The following is a 17,824-nucleotide window of genomic DNA, read 5'->3' as shown; positions in this document are numbered from 1 at the left end:
AGCATACTTTAGTGCATACTGTAATGGACACCACTACAACGCCTGTGCATGTCATCAAATCTCTTGCTCCATATGAGATTGATGATTGTGACTGCTGTAGTTATTCCAGTTGCTAAATGCAATGATATAATGTTGTTATTATTATGATATAATGTGGCAATAAGATTGTAACTATACTGTGTATTTACAGCGTGGCCGTACTCATCTATTTAAACACACTAAAACAACATTAACATTATAGTAGACTCTGTAAAAGGTCATTTCCAGCCACTAGACTTTTCTGACAGGGGATTCCAGTGTCATTGAGTGACAGATGTGAAAGTATGTTGTGGGACTGCTATACAAGAGTGATTATTAGAGAGAATAGTTAGCGAAATTTATCAGTTTTTTTTTTATTGCTTTTTTTTTTAAGAATGACGGTAAAACATCAACGCCGTTGTGAATGTAATAAAACATATGTTTTATTGTTTATTGTACAAATTCGTAATATTAACAAAAAATGCTCATTTGTCTCATCCGTGTGCAGCCATGCTGCCGTTGTAAATGATGTACTCTGGGAAATTTTCATACCTCTTGGTTTCAAGTGTGGTCCTGAAAAATCTCAGTTTCAAGGGCTATCTAACCCTTTCCCTTAGCTCTATGCCTTCAAGCTAAAGAGAACTGGGACACCCCTACCCCTTTACGTGAACATGCAAAACAATGGGTAGGGGTAAGGGGAACGGCTAAGGGGTAGAATTGGGATTGGGATGTCTGAGTTTGTTGCCATTTTGTCACCTTGGAATTATAAGGTTCTATCTGTGTTCTGAATGATTTTGAGATATTGAGCTTAAAAGTTGTTGCATTCCATAGCAAACAGTATGTGTGTAAAAGTCTTAAAAAGTAAACAACTTATAAAAAATCCCATAATGTAAATAAGTTGTCATTTAATAAGAATATGTCAATAACTCAATTTTGACAAAAATATCAGATAGAACCTTATAATTCTAAGGTGACAATTTGTTGGAAAATCATCACACTGCTCAGATATTTCACAATCCAACAAACGCCAATTAAACATGCTCAGTTGGAGGAAAGCAAACTCCAGCCAAAGGCAACAGACACCAAATCACAGTTTTCATGAGACATGTCATGAATATGAATGAGATTTTGAAAACTGTCATTAAGTGTTATTATGTCAAGGTGACATTGTTTGAGATGTCTTTATGACAGCTTGCCATAACCAAATATGCCATAACTTGTCAGTGTCTTTGTCAACTTGACATTATCAAGACAACATAATGAATAATATATCTCTTGACCTCTACAATGATAGGAAAATTAATTTGTCTTTAAAATGTCATTGAGTAATAATAGAGTACTCACACTTTTACTGAGAATTTAGAATTTTATATTTTAGTTTGTTCCTCTTAAAAAAAGCAATCAGAAAATATTATGACAATTATAATGGCCTCATGACAAACCTGTTTATGACAGATTTATGACAATTTGTGTTGTCATATATAATGTAGATTTCAAGCTGTCATGAAACTGACAGGTTTTGTTGTCTTGGTAATAATGACACAGAGATTTTCATAAATATTTTTCAGATATTTTATTTAGTGTAATAAAAAATCAGCAGTTATTGACATTTTAGAGTTGCCTTATTCAGTCATACTGGCATGATGATATGCAAGTAATACAAAATACTTTTGGTGATAGAATGAACTTTTCTTTTACAACAATTTACCTGGGGGACATTGCAGCAAACTTGATGGTAAAAGACAAGTATTTGTTAAAAAACGGCAACTCGAAAATCAGTGGCTACAACTCAAACCCCCTTCAAAATCTGAATTATTAGATATTAAATATAATGTTCAAAATATGGAAAGGATGACTTTTACAAATGGACAAATACCTGCAATTCTGGAAGAAATGGATTGTACTTCTACCTTTACACAGTCTAAACTGATCTTTATACAGTGAATCCGGAAAGTATTCACAGCCCTTCTTCCACATTTTCCACATTTATTTATGTTACAGCCTTATTCCAAAAATTGATTAATTAATTGATTTCCTCAAAATTCTACACACAATATCTCATAATGACAATGTGGAAAAGTTTATTTGAAATTGTTGCAAATGTATTAAAAATAAAAACCTAAAAAAATCACATGTACATAAGTATTTACAGCTTTTGCTCAACACTTTGTTGATGCACCTTTGGCAGCAATTACAGCCTCAAGTCTTTTTAAATATGATGCCACAAGCTGAGCACACCTGTCTGCCCATTGCTCTTTGCAGTACCTCTCTAGCTCTATCAGGTTGGATAGGAGCAATGATGTACAGCCATTTTCAGATCTCTCCAGAGATGATCAATTGGATTTAGGTCTGTGCTCTGGCTGGGCATTCACCGAGATGTTGTGAAGCCACTCCATGGATTTTTTTGGTGGTGTGCTTTAGGTCATTGTCCTGCTGGAAGATGAATTGTAGCCCCAGTCTGAGGTCAAGAGCACTTTGAAACAGTTTTTCATTCAGGATGTTTCTGTACAGCTCTAGGAAGAGTCCTGGTTGTTCCAAACATCTTCCACTTATGGATGATGGAGGCCACTGTGCCTATTGGAACTTTCAGGACAGCAGAAATATTTCTGTAACCTTCCCCTGCCTTGTGCCTTGAGACAATCCTGTCTTGGAGGTCTACAGAAAATTCAAAAAAAGTGAAGCTATGAATACTTTCTGGATGTATGTATATGTATATGTATATATATATATATATATATATATATATATATATATATATATATATATATATATATATATATGTATGTATGTATGTATGTATGTATGTATGTATGTATGTATGTATGTATGTATGTATGTATGTATGTATGTATGTATGTATGTATGTATGTATGTATGTATGTATGTATGTATGTATGTATATATATATATATATATATATATATATATATGTATATATATATGTATATATATATATATGTATATATATGTGTATATATATATATATATATATATATATATATATATATATATATATATATATATATATATATATATATATATATATATATATATTGTACACACAAGTCTAAACTGGCTTAGAATGGGTTTAGTAGTTTCACAATAATCAATAAACATTCTCAGGATTTAATCAAGGCTTTGTAATTAACTTTAATCTGAATGCACCAGAAAGTGTGACAGGGTCAGGAAACACTGTCAATCCCACGAATCCCAGCTTTAGTTTTATTCATTTCTCAATCTCTAATGAAGATTACGATTATTTCACATGATTTTAATTTTAAATGTTGAACTAGAGCTTACTTCAAGAACAAACACTTTTCCTAATTCAAATGTTCTGAACATTTTCATTTGGCAATCCCACCACTCTCCAAAGCGAAACAGCAGTGCTTTATTCTGGACATCTGGACGAACACATTCGTTGCACATTCTCCTAAAATAAACGGTCAGCACAATGCAGACTGATGCAAGTAAATATGTTCATTAACATCGGTTTGTGCTCAAAGCCTGTCGGATCTCATCAGACCGACCGGTCCAACCCAGAGCACCTCTGACGAACGGATCAATGCTGGATCAGACAGCCAGATGAATCCATCACCAATCAAGCAGACAAGCTAATCAATAACCAATCAGCCAAGAAAAATACTAATCTATTTTAGACTGGACGCCTTCATTCCTGAGATGTGTTGCAGGCGTTTAGCTCAGCATCTGTAGTTTAAATGGTTGTGGTTTTTGAGTTAAAAAGTTTTACTCTTAATCTACTATTCAGTTGTTTCCCATGTAAAAACACCACAGGCTCTTGAAAAATAGGCACTTGAGGTGAGTTTTTTGGTCATAATTATATTACTTCGATTTTTGCATATTCCGCAGTGTTTTCAAGTGACTTGTCAATTAAGCAGATCCAACATTTAATCTGGGTTCACAGAAATAAACAAATCTGACAGCCATTATTTATTACTTATGATTTTGGTGACCTGAGTTCACTATTTTACACGTTAAAAGAATCTTATTTATTTTTCATAGCAATAAATAAAATCCAGTGTTTTAGTGGTTAAAGATTTGCTTAGGGCAGTCTGTAAACAACCCAAATGACTTTGAGTGTATTTTAATCTAACATAGCATGAAGAAATGTTGGGCAGATGTAACCCCAAGAGGCTCTGATAAAACTAATTTAAGAGAAAGAGTAAAGATGTTTGTCAGGGATGGTGTCCAACAGCTGGACATCACAGGTTTTTATAGTTAGGGTGCATATAACAGCATAGAGAACAAATGTAGGATGCAGAGAGGGATATTTGGTATTTAAAGGGTGCTCATAAGCAGGCATTACACCTGTATAATCATGAAACAGTACACACTTCACATGAATCTGAAGATTTTATCCTTCCTAATGACAACTGTAACTATCCAGTTACGTCCATTCATCTATTCAGTTACACCCCTCCATCCAGTTATATCCATCCATCCATTGTTACATTTATCCATCAATCCACCCTTTCAGTTATATGCATTCATCCATTCATTCTTTCAATTACATCAATTCATGCATCCGTTCAGTTCCATTCAACCATTCATTCACCCATGCCTTTCGTTTAATCCACCCATCCATCCGTTCAGTTACATCCATTGCTGATCAATCCATCTGTTTTGTTACATCCATCCATCTATCCATCTGTTCAGTTGCATCCATCCATTCAGTTACATCTATTCATTTATTTAGTTCCATCCAGCCATTCAGTTTCATCCATCCATCCATTCGTTGAGTTACATCCATTTATTTAGATCCATCCATCCATCCATCCATCCACCTGTTCAGTTACATCCATCCATCATCCATCTGTTCAGTTACATCCATCCATCCATCTATCCATCCATCCACCTGTTCAGTTACATCAATCCATCTGTTCAGTTACATCCATCCACTAATCAATCCATTTAGTTACATCCATTTATCCATCCATCTATCCATCCGTTCAGTTAGGATCCATTTAGTTCCATCCATCCATTCAGTTCCATCCATCCATTCGTTGAGTTACAGCCATCCATCCATCTATCCATTCAAATCTATCCATCCATCCACCTGTTCACTTACATCCATCCATCCATTCAGTTACATCCATCTATCAATCCACCTTTTTATATACATCCATTCATCCATCCATTCCTTCATTTACATCAATCCATGCATCTGTTCAGTTCCATCCATGCATTCATTTACCCATGCCTATAGTTCCTTCCATCCATCCATCCTTCCATTCAGTTACATCCATCGATCAATCCATCTGTTTAGTTACTTCCATCCATCTTTTCAGTTACATCCATCCATTCGGTTACATCCAACCATTCAGTTACATCTATCCATTCATTAAGTTACATCCATCCATCCATCCGTTCAGTTACATCCATCCATTCAGTTACATCGATCCATTCAGTTACATCTATCCATCCGTTAAGTTTCATCCATCCATCCATCCGTTCAGTTCCATCCATCCATCAATCCATTTGTTCAGTTACATCTATCCACCAATCCATCTGTTCAGTTACATTCATTTATCCATTCATCCATCGGTTCAATTACATTCATGTATCCGTCCGTTTAGATCAATCCATCCATCAATCCAGCTATCCATCCATCCATTTAGTTCCATCCTACCATCCATCCATCCATACAACCATCCATTCAGTAACATCCATCCATTATAATGGATTGATATCATTGGTAAAATTGGTTAATTTAATGGAGTTAATATCTTAAAATTCAGTTGTATCAAGTTGGAGAATGGGCCGGCATGGTAGCCCAGTGGTTAGCACTGTCTTCCCATAGCAAGAAGGTTGCTGGTTCGAGTCCCAGCTGGGCCAGTTCACATTTTTGTATGGGGTTTGCATGTTCTCTCTGCATTCCTGTGAGTTTCCCTTGAGTGTCTCTTACTTTTGTGAGGCTTTAGATGTTGTTGTTTGCTCTTCACAATTGAAAAGAACATCCGAACGCTGAATAAACAGCAGCTGCCACTAATAATTCATCACTCAATGTCCTCTTGTTTGTAAACAGCTGGTCTCTGTTGCTATTCATTAACTTTAATCTGTTTGATTGTGTATGTGTGGCTGTTTATTGCGCTTTATCAAGTAAATGCCAATTGTTTTTGCAGATGGCGAACAAAGCAGAACCTGGATTACTGCTTCCTGATGATGTACGCCCAGACTAAAGGGAACTATTATGTACAGGTAGGATTAAGATTAAGACGGAATATTATTTTTTAAAACTGAAAAGATTCTCATATGTGAGCTGGAATCACAAAACCAGTCAGATGTAACAATTATTATTTAGATTATAATTAATTTTAGTGAATACTTTATGCATACTTTTTTAGGATGGGTCAATATTTAGCAGATATAAACTCAAAATATTATTTTAGGTGCTTGTTTAAACTACTTATTTGAATAAAGTTGAAACTACACAATTTTAGAGTTTTTTTATCATGTTCGATCTACTTAAGTTTGTTAAAACAATTATGTTAACTTAGTCGATTTGTGCTAGGACAACACTAAGGAAATGTATGGTACCCTGCATTTTTTACTATTTAAAAGTCTGGATTGAAAATCCAAATACTGAGAAAATGACCTTAAATGTTATTTAAACCAAGTTCTTAGCAATGCACATTATTTATCAAAAATAGTAAATTTAGTAAATATATTCATGCAACATAATCTATACTTAAAGGTGCCGTATGTACATTTTTGATAAGAATATTATAATAGGTTGGCAGATATTTAAGAAACATGTTAACTGAATATTCTTGTTTTTCAGAAAAACTATGCTAAAGTCAGATATTCTGCTTTGGTAATGTGCGTTACGTGCTGGAACTGTTGTCTTTGTTTTGGTCTCTTTAACCCGCCCACTGCCACTTTAGCCAATTATATTACAGCACCCCTGGTTGCCTAGTTGGGAAAAAAACATATTTCATAGAGTGGAGGAACTATGACTTCAATTTGTATATGCAAAAACCTGGAAGCGAGTTAGCCATTTAGCATTTTTCGGTTCCCTCATCCCAAAGTTAATATAGAATTTTAATTAAATCGCTTAAGGTCTGTGGCTACCACTAACTTAAGATACTTTCACGTTTTATTATACAACAAAAAATACTTCAGCTACATCACACCCTTGATATTTTAAATCGATTACCTTCATAATAGATGGTTGCTATCAAGTTGCTAAATGGGACTGCAGGTGGTTTCGGAGACATTTTGCGTCATTAAGCTGAACTGGTCTGGAACGCAGCCCAGTTGCGTTGAGCATTCGGAGTTGTTTTCATAAATAGTATTTTATAGTTTGTGGTATGTTTCTAATTGGGAATTTAAATTGTGTGTAGGTAATACCTTCACTCCGCCAAGACAGATTAATTTGTTGATCATATATTTAATTCAACGATGTTATGAAGATACTGCTTACCAGTGCAGCCTGTTGATTTCCTTCTCTCAGTAATGTGTGAATAAATGTGTAAATATACATACATATTAACTGTCATTTTAACGTGATCAATGCATTTTTTTCAGTCGTTTTTTTCTTCTTCATCTGAACACATTTAACTCCATGTCATAACTGCAATATTTACACTGATCAATAATTTATAGCATATGTGACTGTATGAGCTGCTTTTTGCTGTCCTTAGTGACAAAAAAAATTGAACGTTGTTCTCCATGTTGGAACTTGCAGGCATATAGACTTGTCCCTCACGCCTCATTTCTGTCGTCTATTAATAAATTAATCTGGTTGTATGCATGCGAACGATACACTTATTTAAATATGTGACAGATGTGTTTTTGCATATTTGTTAGTTTATAATATGTAGCGTGGATTTTAATATAATAAACTGATCATTGTCATAGATGATATTTATAAAGATACGTTTGAAAAGTTGTCATTAGCAGGGTAGTGCTGACGTCACAGACGAGTGCCCCAATGACACCGTCTGATTAAAGCCTAATGTTAGCTTTTCAATTCTTGCATTTGCATTCAAGATCCAAAAGTGCTAAATTATGTATTTTCGTGTGAGGATTATCTAGTTGATCAAAACATGTAAGTGTAATGAACAGTGTTTGAACACAGAGCTTATTATTTGCGATCTCCGAAAAGCCTATGGGAAAATCCTATTGGGATTTTATCAAGGGAACCAATTTTATGCTAGCAGCCGATTGGCCCTCTATTTATTCAGTTAGAAACGCTCTTAAAGTATGCTTCCATGACCAAATTGCGACCTCCGGTGCACAGTAGCAGACTCCGAAATGAGACGTAGATTCAGAGTTCCACATGAGGTTATTAATTAGCAAATAATATAAATATTACAGATGTAAACATTAGGTGAGCAGGTTACATTGTAACCCCATGTCCTAACAATTCGATATGTGATGAGATTTGCAGTGATATGAAATTTGGCTGTTATGTTTTAATAAATTTTAATATAGCCATTCAGAAGCACAACATAGTACATACGCTGCACTCTGAAATGGTAAGGTTTACAATGTAATTAATACACATTAAGTCTCTTTAACATTAATCATTGATATGTGTTGGTTTCCACTGAGTCATAGTTCTGAAGTTAAATTTAAAATTGTTGATTTTTTTCAAGATCTGAGGTAAATTATCTGCTGATGCTTTCAGTTTATGGCAATAAATGTCATGTAAGATGGCATTCAAACTCAAATTGTGAGGTGATTATTGTCAAAGTTTTTTGTTTTCAGCTGCAAGAAATAATGTATAGAATAAAAAGTAATGGTGCACTTTAAAAAATAATTAATATTGTGTATGACTGCCATGTGCTGCATCCATACATCTCTGCAATGAGTCAAATAACTTATTAGTAAAGTCATCTGGAATGAAAAAGAATGTGTTCTTGAAGGACTTTCAGAGTTCATCTAGATTCTTTGGTTTTACTTTCATTTCCTCCTCCATCTTACCCCAGACATGCTCAATAATATTCATGTCTGGTGACTGGGCTGGTCAGTCCTGCAGCACTTGACCTTCTTTGCTTTCAGGAACTTTGATGTGGAGGCTGAAGTGTGAGAAGGAGCCCTCTCCTGTGCATTGTAATGTAATGGGCAGCACAAATGTCTTGATACCTTAGGTTGTTGATGTTGCCATCTACTCTTCAGATCTATCCTATACCCCCATACTGAATGTAACCCCAAACCATGATTTTTTCTTCACCAAACTTGACTGATTTCTGTGAGAATCTTGGGTCCATTTGGGTTCCAGTAGGTCTCCTGCAGTATTTGTGATGATTAGGATGCAGTTTAACAGATGATTCATCTGAAAAATCTACAATGAGTAGCTATTACCAAAAGTGTGTCCGTGCAACTGAAAACTGGTAGTGCTGTCCAGGGTGAGATGTTAGAAGAAAGCATGAGTAAATTCATGAGCAAAGATGGTTCCAGGATGGTTTTTACTTATATCGAAGCAATAAATAAGTGATAATATTCTGTCAGACGGTCCAAATAAATTCTGACGGATTGCCTTGTGTTTCAATGTTGTAAGAACTCTGGGAAATGGCTTTCGGGGGGAATGGAAAGCTCCATTAAATATAAACTGATCTTTGAGTAAAGCCAAAGTAGTTTTTTTGGCATTTAGATAAAACCAACACATAAGAAAGGCCTAGCATTTTTCTCCCCAATGAATTGTTCACTGTAGAGTCTGTTCTCTGACACTGATGTGCATGAAGGCTGCTTTTCTTAGAGAAGAGTTCAAATCCACTTTAAGTTAGCTTTTTGTTGCTTGGGATTCCCGTCACATGCATTAGAAAATGCATTTCGCCAGCACTCCAAAAAGTGACAGCCATAAAATGTCATAAAAGTACAGACAGGAACAGCAGAATTTAAACTCGAAGCGTTTAATTTCCACAAAAGCTGAAGGAAAATAATGGCTTTCAGACCCGTTTTCATATTTGTCGGGTTTAAAAGCTCCATCGTGCTCTGTGTTGAGGGGTCATAAAACCCAATAGAGGATTTAAGCCGCACAGAAATGTCTTTAAAGCAAAAACAAACATTCACTTTTGATTCATGATCACGTCTCTCCCATAATGCACACAGATTAAAGCGTCTCTCAGGAAAGTAATTCATTCTTTCATGAATAATTAAGAAAAGCATCTTCTCATAGGACAAGGACAGCCTCATGAGTACAGTTGGAATTTTTCACGTCACATCTTGAGATGTAGATACAGTGCAGACTAGGGCTGCACGATATTGCTCAATTTTGACATTGCAATATTTTTTTTCCCCTGCGATATAAATACAATTTCACTACATGACATAAATATCTCTGTTTGGGAAGTCATTACTTTATATTATTGTGGATGATTTATATAGGAATGAAACAAATTTAATAATAAAATTTATTACTAATAAAAATCAAACTACAGTCATAAATATACACAATGGAGCAAATGTTAAAGTGAAATAAACAGCGCTTTATGGATTTCCGAGGAGTGTCTAAACCCCAGGTGTCAAACTCAGTTCCAAAAGGGCCACAGCTCTGCACAGTTTAGTTCCAACCATAATTAAACACACCTGATCAAACTAATTGAGTCCTTCAGGCTTGTTTGAAACCTACAGGTAAGTGTGTTGGAGCAGGGTTGGAACTAAACTGTGCAGGGCTTCGGCCCTCCAGGAATTGAGTTTGACACCCTTGGTCTAAACCGTATTCAGGTACAGAAATTGAAAAGTCAAATTTAAAAGAGCCTTGCATAATCTTCATGATATACAAAATTTAATTTTTTTTTTAATTGTGTTGCTCTTTCTGTTGTCTTGTTTCAATGTTTCAAATTCTTAAAATGTTCACACAGGCCTTAACAACACATGGAGATTTTAATCTTTTACTCTATAATGGTTCAGTTCTGCAGATTCTCCACAAATCTGTTTTGACCTGTGGTTTCTGGTCATCTATAATCCCTCAATGTTGCATATCTAACGATGTGACTATTGTGGAAAAACACATTGTGATATTGATGCTCAAACGATATATTGTGCAGCCCTAATGTAGATAAAGTGGAGACAAAAAAAAACAATCACTGCCCATCTTGCACTGCATTGGATTGAACTGTAGCAGCTTGACTATACCTGTGTCATGTGATTTGAAAAAATTAAATGTTACTGTAACATTTTACAATAACAGTACATGAATAATGATGCGTTTATGTTAACTAAACATCACTTCATTGTGAATTGATGATGATGAGTTAGGGCACGTTAATCATGAACTTTAACTACAACATGAGTCACAAGAGTTCTTGTGTGAAAATGGCTACATTAATTACTTGTTAGTACATGTTGTTAGTTAATGTATTAATTAAGTTTAAGCTATTTGTAACCAACATGAACTCATGAGCTGGTAATGTATAATTATGTCATGACTTTACTTGGAGGGGCACATCACCATTAACTCATCCTTAAACTACTCGTGAACTCTAGTTTAAACTGTTGATGTTGACAGAACACTTTCAATTGTTGTTCAATGTAAACGCATTAGTTGAACATGCATAAGGAGTTCATGAGGATTAAAGAATGGGTTGATGATGTGCCCATCCAAGTAAAGTCGTGATATAATTATATGTTAACATATCATGAGTTCATGATGGTTATATGAAGCATAAACTAATGTGGTAATTAACACATTAATTAACAAACAATCATGTACTAACAAGTAAGTAAGGAAGCCATTATTCAGACATGAACTCATGTGACTCATGTTGTAGTTAGTTCATGATTAGCACATGCCTTAAGTCATCATTATATCATAATAAAGTAATGTTTAGTTTACATATGAACGCATCATTATTCACATACTGCTTTTATAAAGTGTTAAAAATTGTTAAATATGTGGCAACTAGCCAGCTTAATGAATTAATCACAAAATGATCAAAATACCTGATTTTAAAAAAACCCACACAGAGCTATTTTCACAAAAATAGAAATATTTACAGTATGTATCAAAAAAGTCACTGCAAATGTTCTAGTTGTTAATAGTTCATAATATAAAAATATACACATTTGAAAGTATTTTTGCTCATGTAACACTAATTATGGGTCTAATTGTACACTACTTTATGCCACTGATCATTTACATGGATAATTAAGGCTGCATTTAAACTGGAGATTCTGAGCGTGTCCAAATCCAAATGCTATTTTAAGAATGGATAAATACAGTTTGCTCCCCGATACATGGTCTAACCAGGTTGTGCAAGTGGGAAAACGTTCCACAGACTTTGCAAGTGGAAAAACGCTTCAATAGCAAGAAAACAGTTAAACAGACCATCTGTAGCAAGGATCAAGAATGGACCTCTTCCTTTCTTCCTCTTTACTTTAATCCCTTACTTTCATAGATAAGGAAACGATGTTGTACGCACTCCACTGAAGACATCAATTAGCCTACATACTTAATTTTGTTTGTTAAGCACAAATGTTTTTTTAAAACTATTTCTAAATTCAGTTGTAATGTCGAAAAAAACTGAACAATAATAACAAAGTGTGGTCCAAACACTTATTCTTTTGCCCCATATGTTTTGTGGGAAAAGGTGAATTTATTTTTATTACTTTTGTGTTTTTATTTTGTATTAGAAAAATGTTTAGATTAACAACAGATTAATCAATCTTTTTTTGTTGTATGATACCACATATTGACCAGACATAACTTCTTTTTTACTGTGCTGCATACTTTTTAGAAGAAAATGCTGACAAGATGGAAATAGCATAATACGAATAAATTTAGGGTGGGCGCCTTTGTTCCAGACTGCAATCTAGACATGTCACAAGTTGTCATGATGCTTGTTGATGTTGTGAAATATATTAAAGATGCACGTAATTGTTCAGGTCTGGTATGCAGAGAAGGGTTGCAGAAAGAGGAAGTATGTCTGCGGTACAAGAGCCATAGGACTGCAGAATAAATGATAAGTGACGTTACACCAAACTCCACCTGTTAATATCAGTTGTGTATATATGCTGGAGTCAGGAAATGTATGTTAGTTGCGAACTTCTTGAATGCAATTCTTGTATTGCATTGGGGTAACGTAACCCAGAGCTCTGTCATCAAATTATTCATTTGTATCTAATAAATTACCAATATTTTTGTCATTGAAGAAAACCCTCTCCAGACCTTTTCTTATTGAACACGCGTGGAATTGGCTTGATATTCCAACAGTTTTAGACCAGCTTTTACTTGGTCAACGGCTCAGTCTATTTCAGTTCCTTAAAAAAGCAACACTCCAATTATGTGCCTTAACACACCTTTTTAGACCAGCACACCCATGAGTCCACAAAGTGGCGCAAATAGATTTGCTATAAAAACAACATTGCACAAAACGTGAAAATTACATGTCTTGTGCTCTATTTTGCCAGGTGTATGATAGGGCCCCTTGTTTTAGTTTAGAAATGTATTTTTTTTTTTTTTTTATTATTATAGACAAAATGAAATGCAAACTTTTGAAAATGGAGGCATGTTTATCAACTACCACTCTCTGGCCCCGTTTACACTTGTGCGTTTTATGTCTGGTTTTCATTGGCTCAAGCCCCCAAAACCCCCATTTCTTCATGTGTCTGGCAAGTATGGATGCCAGGTCACTTTTTATGTGTTTTACTGTATGCTGTACAGTGTGGGTGGAGATCATTTTTTCTGAGATGCAGTAAAAACATCAGTCTGGACAAGGAGCCTTTTCATTTTAAAATATAATAACTATTTAAGAAAACGCAGTAGTGTAGATGGTACTTACTGCAATTTTAGCTGTGATAAACAAAAGTGTATTAACCTCTGGTAAATGACACACTTCACCCTTTATTCCTTGAGCCTTTTTATATACTTAAAAAAAAGTTTGACATCACTTAAATCTGGAAAAAACAAAGCACAAAACTCTGGTCCACATTGTACCGATTTACACGTTTTCCTTCTGTCTCTCTCTTTCTTTCTCACAGCTAGAGGATGACATTGTTGCTCGGCCAAATTACTTCACCACGATGAAAAATTTTGCCCTGCAGCAGCCGTCAGAGGAGTGGATGATTCTAGAGTTTTCTCAGCTGGGCTTTATCGGTGAGTCTTACTCAAATTCACACTGTGTGTATGTGTGTGTACTGTATGTGTGTGTGTTTTTGTTTTCAGCCACCCCCTTAAACTCAAACTGTATGTCTTTCAAACTGAAGGATTCTTCTCACTTTCACGAGAAGACAACTGTCATAAGACTGCAAACCTTTTAAAGCATTCATAAAGAAGTTCATGTCTCCAGGGGTAGATGAACTGTAGAGGTCATTAATGAAAGATGTCCATATTTTTCAGCGCTTCACAGCTTTGTGTAGGATAAAAAAGTGATTTTCTTTTATACCTGAACAATTTCCAGAAGTAACACAAGAACCAGAGCCAAACAAGAAGTTATTGCTACTTCCATTTTCAAATAATCACGTTCAGTATATCATATACAGCAGGGGTTTCAAACTCAAATTGGCGGGGGGCCTTTTCAAAGACTGACAATTCATAGGAGTCCATTTTAATATTCAAGCACAAGAAAAAAGTGAAGTAATTAATGCATCCTAGGACAACAGACCTGATGTTTATAAATCAAGCATTACCTGTCACCAGTGATAATGCAAATCAGCATGTTTATTGCTTCACACAACTACTGAAATATATCTAGGGCTGTTTAAATTAGCATCTTGACATTTAAAGGGCCACGAAACCCCCCTGTTTCAGCAGGGTGTTTTTACACCTCTAGTTTTGAAAAAGTCAGGAAAGTGGGCGTGTCCAGCTCTGTTTAGGGGGAGTGTCGGAGGAGGGAAAGGGGGAAGGTGCACAAAAATTTGTATTAAAATGGGAGTTTCGATTTTGGCACACGCTAATTTTTACTGAGGCAAAACAAAAACACAGATGCTGGGCAGAAAGACAGTGGGCTCTATTTTGACGGTCCATTTGCAGGGCGCAAACGCTTTCAGGGCGTGTCAGGACGCTTTTTTGCTAATTTAAGGACGGGAAATCTGCCTTGCGCCAAGGCGCATGTTCTAAAAGGGTTGAGTTTATTTTCTTAATGAGTTATAGGTGTGTTTCGAGAATAAACCAATTAGAGTCTCATCTCCCATTCCCTTTAAGAGTCAGCTGTGTCGCGTAAAGAGCGCATTCCCTATTTACAGGACGCAAAGTAAGTCTAAGTGGAAAAAATGAGCATTTCACAAGCACACAGTTGACAGTTTTTTCACAGAAAACTGTTAAACAGAGCATCTACTGCGTGAGAATGAGAGATAAATGATCTACTTTCACTTTCGCTCTTGGATAGGGAAACCTTTACGCACAGACATCAATTAGTCTATAAATAATTAATTTCGTTTAATAAGCGCAAAGATTAGTTTCAAAACTATTTCTAAATTCAGTTCTAATTTCTAGCAAACAAACAAATGAACAATAATGACCAAGTGTGGTCAAAATACTGAGTTATATCCCAAAACACATGCTGTGCCCCTTATGGTCTAAAACCTGACAGGTGGGCAAATCTAAGCTTGTTTTTAATAAAACAAATATACATATGGATATAATAAACAATACTGCTAATAATAATAACATTATACAAAAGCAAATTGTTATGAATGAACTGAAAAAGCCTCCCGAGATGAAGAAGGCATAAAAGCAGTGATTTTTCATATTTATGTAGGTTAGAAAATAATATGTTTTGTAATATTTTAATCCTTTATATTTATATCCTATATCTATTGTTATTATATCCTATATATATATCCTTAATATTTTTTTTTTTCATGTGTAAAGATATTTGCCTATTGCTCTCTTGTGCGTATTAAGCAGTGTGTAAGCGAGGCGCAACTCTGCGCTGGAGTTTAGACCGGGTTAGTTTGGGTCTAATGAAAAATCTATTTTAGTTTCTCAAAATAGCACCGCGACAGCGGTCCGCCTCAGAACGCCTTCCTTTTTAGACCAGAACGCCTATGGGCGCACAAATGAGCGCTAATGCATTTGCTATTTAAACAGCGTTGCGCAACGCCTCAAAACGACTCTTGCGCCAAGCTGAAACTACCAAAAGACTAATGCGCCGCTTTTTGCGCCACACTGCGCCGGGTGTATGATAGGGCCCAGTGACTGTGTTTACATGGACATCAGTAATCGAATTATTTGACAAATTAATAAATGGTGGACTTTAACTGCAGTTTGGCACTTTCAGTCAGGCATTTCATTCATGCCTCTTGTGACAAACGAGATATTTGATCAGAGGAATTGCTGGAAGCGTGTATTTTTGTCACAATGTTTCATGCCGCACGGCGAATGAGAGAAAAAAACCTCTGCATTTCTCAGAAACTTAGATGCACTCGGTAGGTAGCGTCAGAAAGCTGTGTGTTATTCCTGTCACAAAAATCGGCGAAAATCCTACACAACGGTAATAGTCTGATGTGTTTACATGTTTATACTCGGAGAGCAGCATTTACAGCGGATCTTTCAGTATAATATTGTAGTGATATTAACATACTGTAAACTTTAGTAACTTAGAAATCATTTCACTAAGGTCCGTCTTTTAAACACTGAAAGAGTACAGCTGACGATACAAACTAACTTTGCATCTGAATAAACAAACAAAGACCACTGATTGCTCGCTTACCAAATCTGTAGAGACATGGCAATCAACACCAACTGTAGTCGCATCTTTATTAAAAGGAGACAAGCAGCAAATCAGGATTTTACCATTTCCTGATGCGAAAAGCTCTCGGGTAAAACATGTTCCTTAGACGCGTATTTCTGTCGAGCGTTGCGTGCACTGTAATCCACACGTGAGTCCAGCTGCGCTTTCATGGCGGGAAAATGAAAACAAATCCTTCGATGCAGCAAATTATAAAAGCAGCACTGACGACTCTTATCTCCAAACAATTCTTCTTCTCCCAATTGTTTTGGCTACACAATGTGGCATCTCTCTGCCGTCTGAACACTGTACAGGTACAAAAAGTCTTGGAAGCTATCATGCATATTAATGAAGTTGCACCGCATACACAATAGAGCGCGCTGATTGGTTTGAACCAAGTCTTTCTCATCAATGATTGCAGCGCACTCAGACACGTCACAAAGTACCCCCGGGTACAGACAGCCAGTCTACACGCTGGAATACACACAAGGATCTATTCTGCTTGATGCAGCTTCAAAAATTTCTTTTCAAACTGGAAGAACGAATTTGCTCAAAATAACACAAAAACAACCAATTTTCACTTTTTATGAGTATATATGTGTCCTAATAGGGTTTTTAGCAGCGTGGGAAACATAAATGACTGTCAACAGCTTAAAATTGTGTTTTGGTAGTCATAATAGTCATAATAATTTTTATTATTATGTCCCAACCAATTGTTGCTTTACCAAAAGTTTAACAGTGCAAGAGCAGCAGGTCAAAACCACAAGTAAATATACACGACAGCTCAATAATGATAGTGATACAAAAAAACGTATGTTTTTGGGGGCCGAATCTCATTATATTTTTGACATATTTGGCGGTCCGGAGGAAGGTGGAGTGTGGACCGTAAATGGCGGAGTTTGAGACCCCTGATACACAATATATCAATTATTTGTTTGTTTTTTCTTCAGAACCAGGGCTAACATAAATCAATAAAAATAAGACTCTGATGATTAGATTTACCCTCTTTTGGCTCTCAATAACTATTATTAGTATTTATTAGATGTCCTATCATGGTGTGATCTTTTTTTGCCAACAATACCATTCCCAGCGATTTTGAATTAACACAGTGTGATATACTGTTAATAAAAATGGCTATGATTATAAAAAGTTTTTTTTTACCGTTCTACGGT

At 35.6% G+C, this 17,824-nt stretch overlaps 1 protein-coding gene across 1 annotated transcript in view; it reads left to right on the top strand.

The window, feature by feature from the left end:
• Positions 1-17,824, top strand: part of mgat4b (alpha-1,3-mannosyl-glycoprotein 4-beta-N-acetylglucosaminyltransferase B) — a 271,360-nt gene that overhangs the window by 172,128 nt on the left and 81,408 nt on the right. The window contains 2 exon segments of the mRNA NM_001002180.1: positions 6,159-6,234; positions 13,963-14,077. Coding sequence (NP_001002180.1) covers positions 6,159-6,234; positions 13,963-14,077 — 191 coding nt within the window.

This window comes from Danio rerio, chromosome 14 (genome assembly GCF_049306965.1).
Source record: "Danio rerio strain Tuebingen ecotype United States chromosome 14, GRCz12tu, whole genome shotgun sequence".
In the NCBI taxonomy this organism is placed as follows: domain Eukaryota; kingdom Metazoa; phylum Chordata; class Actinopteri; order Cypriniformes; family Danionidae; genus Danio; species Danio rerio.
This window is presented reverse-complemented; position numbering and strand designations above follow the sequence as displayed.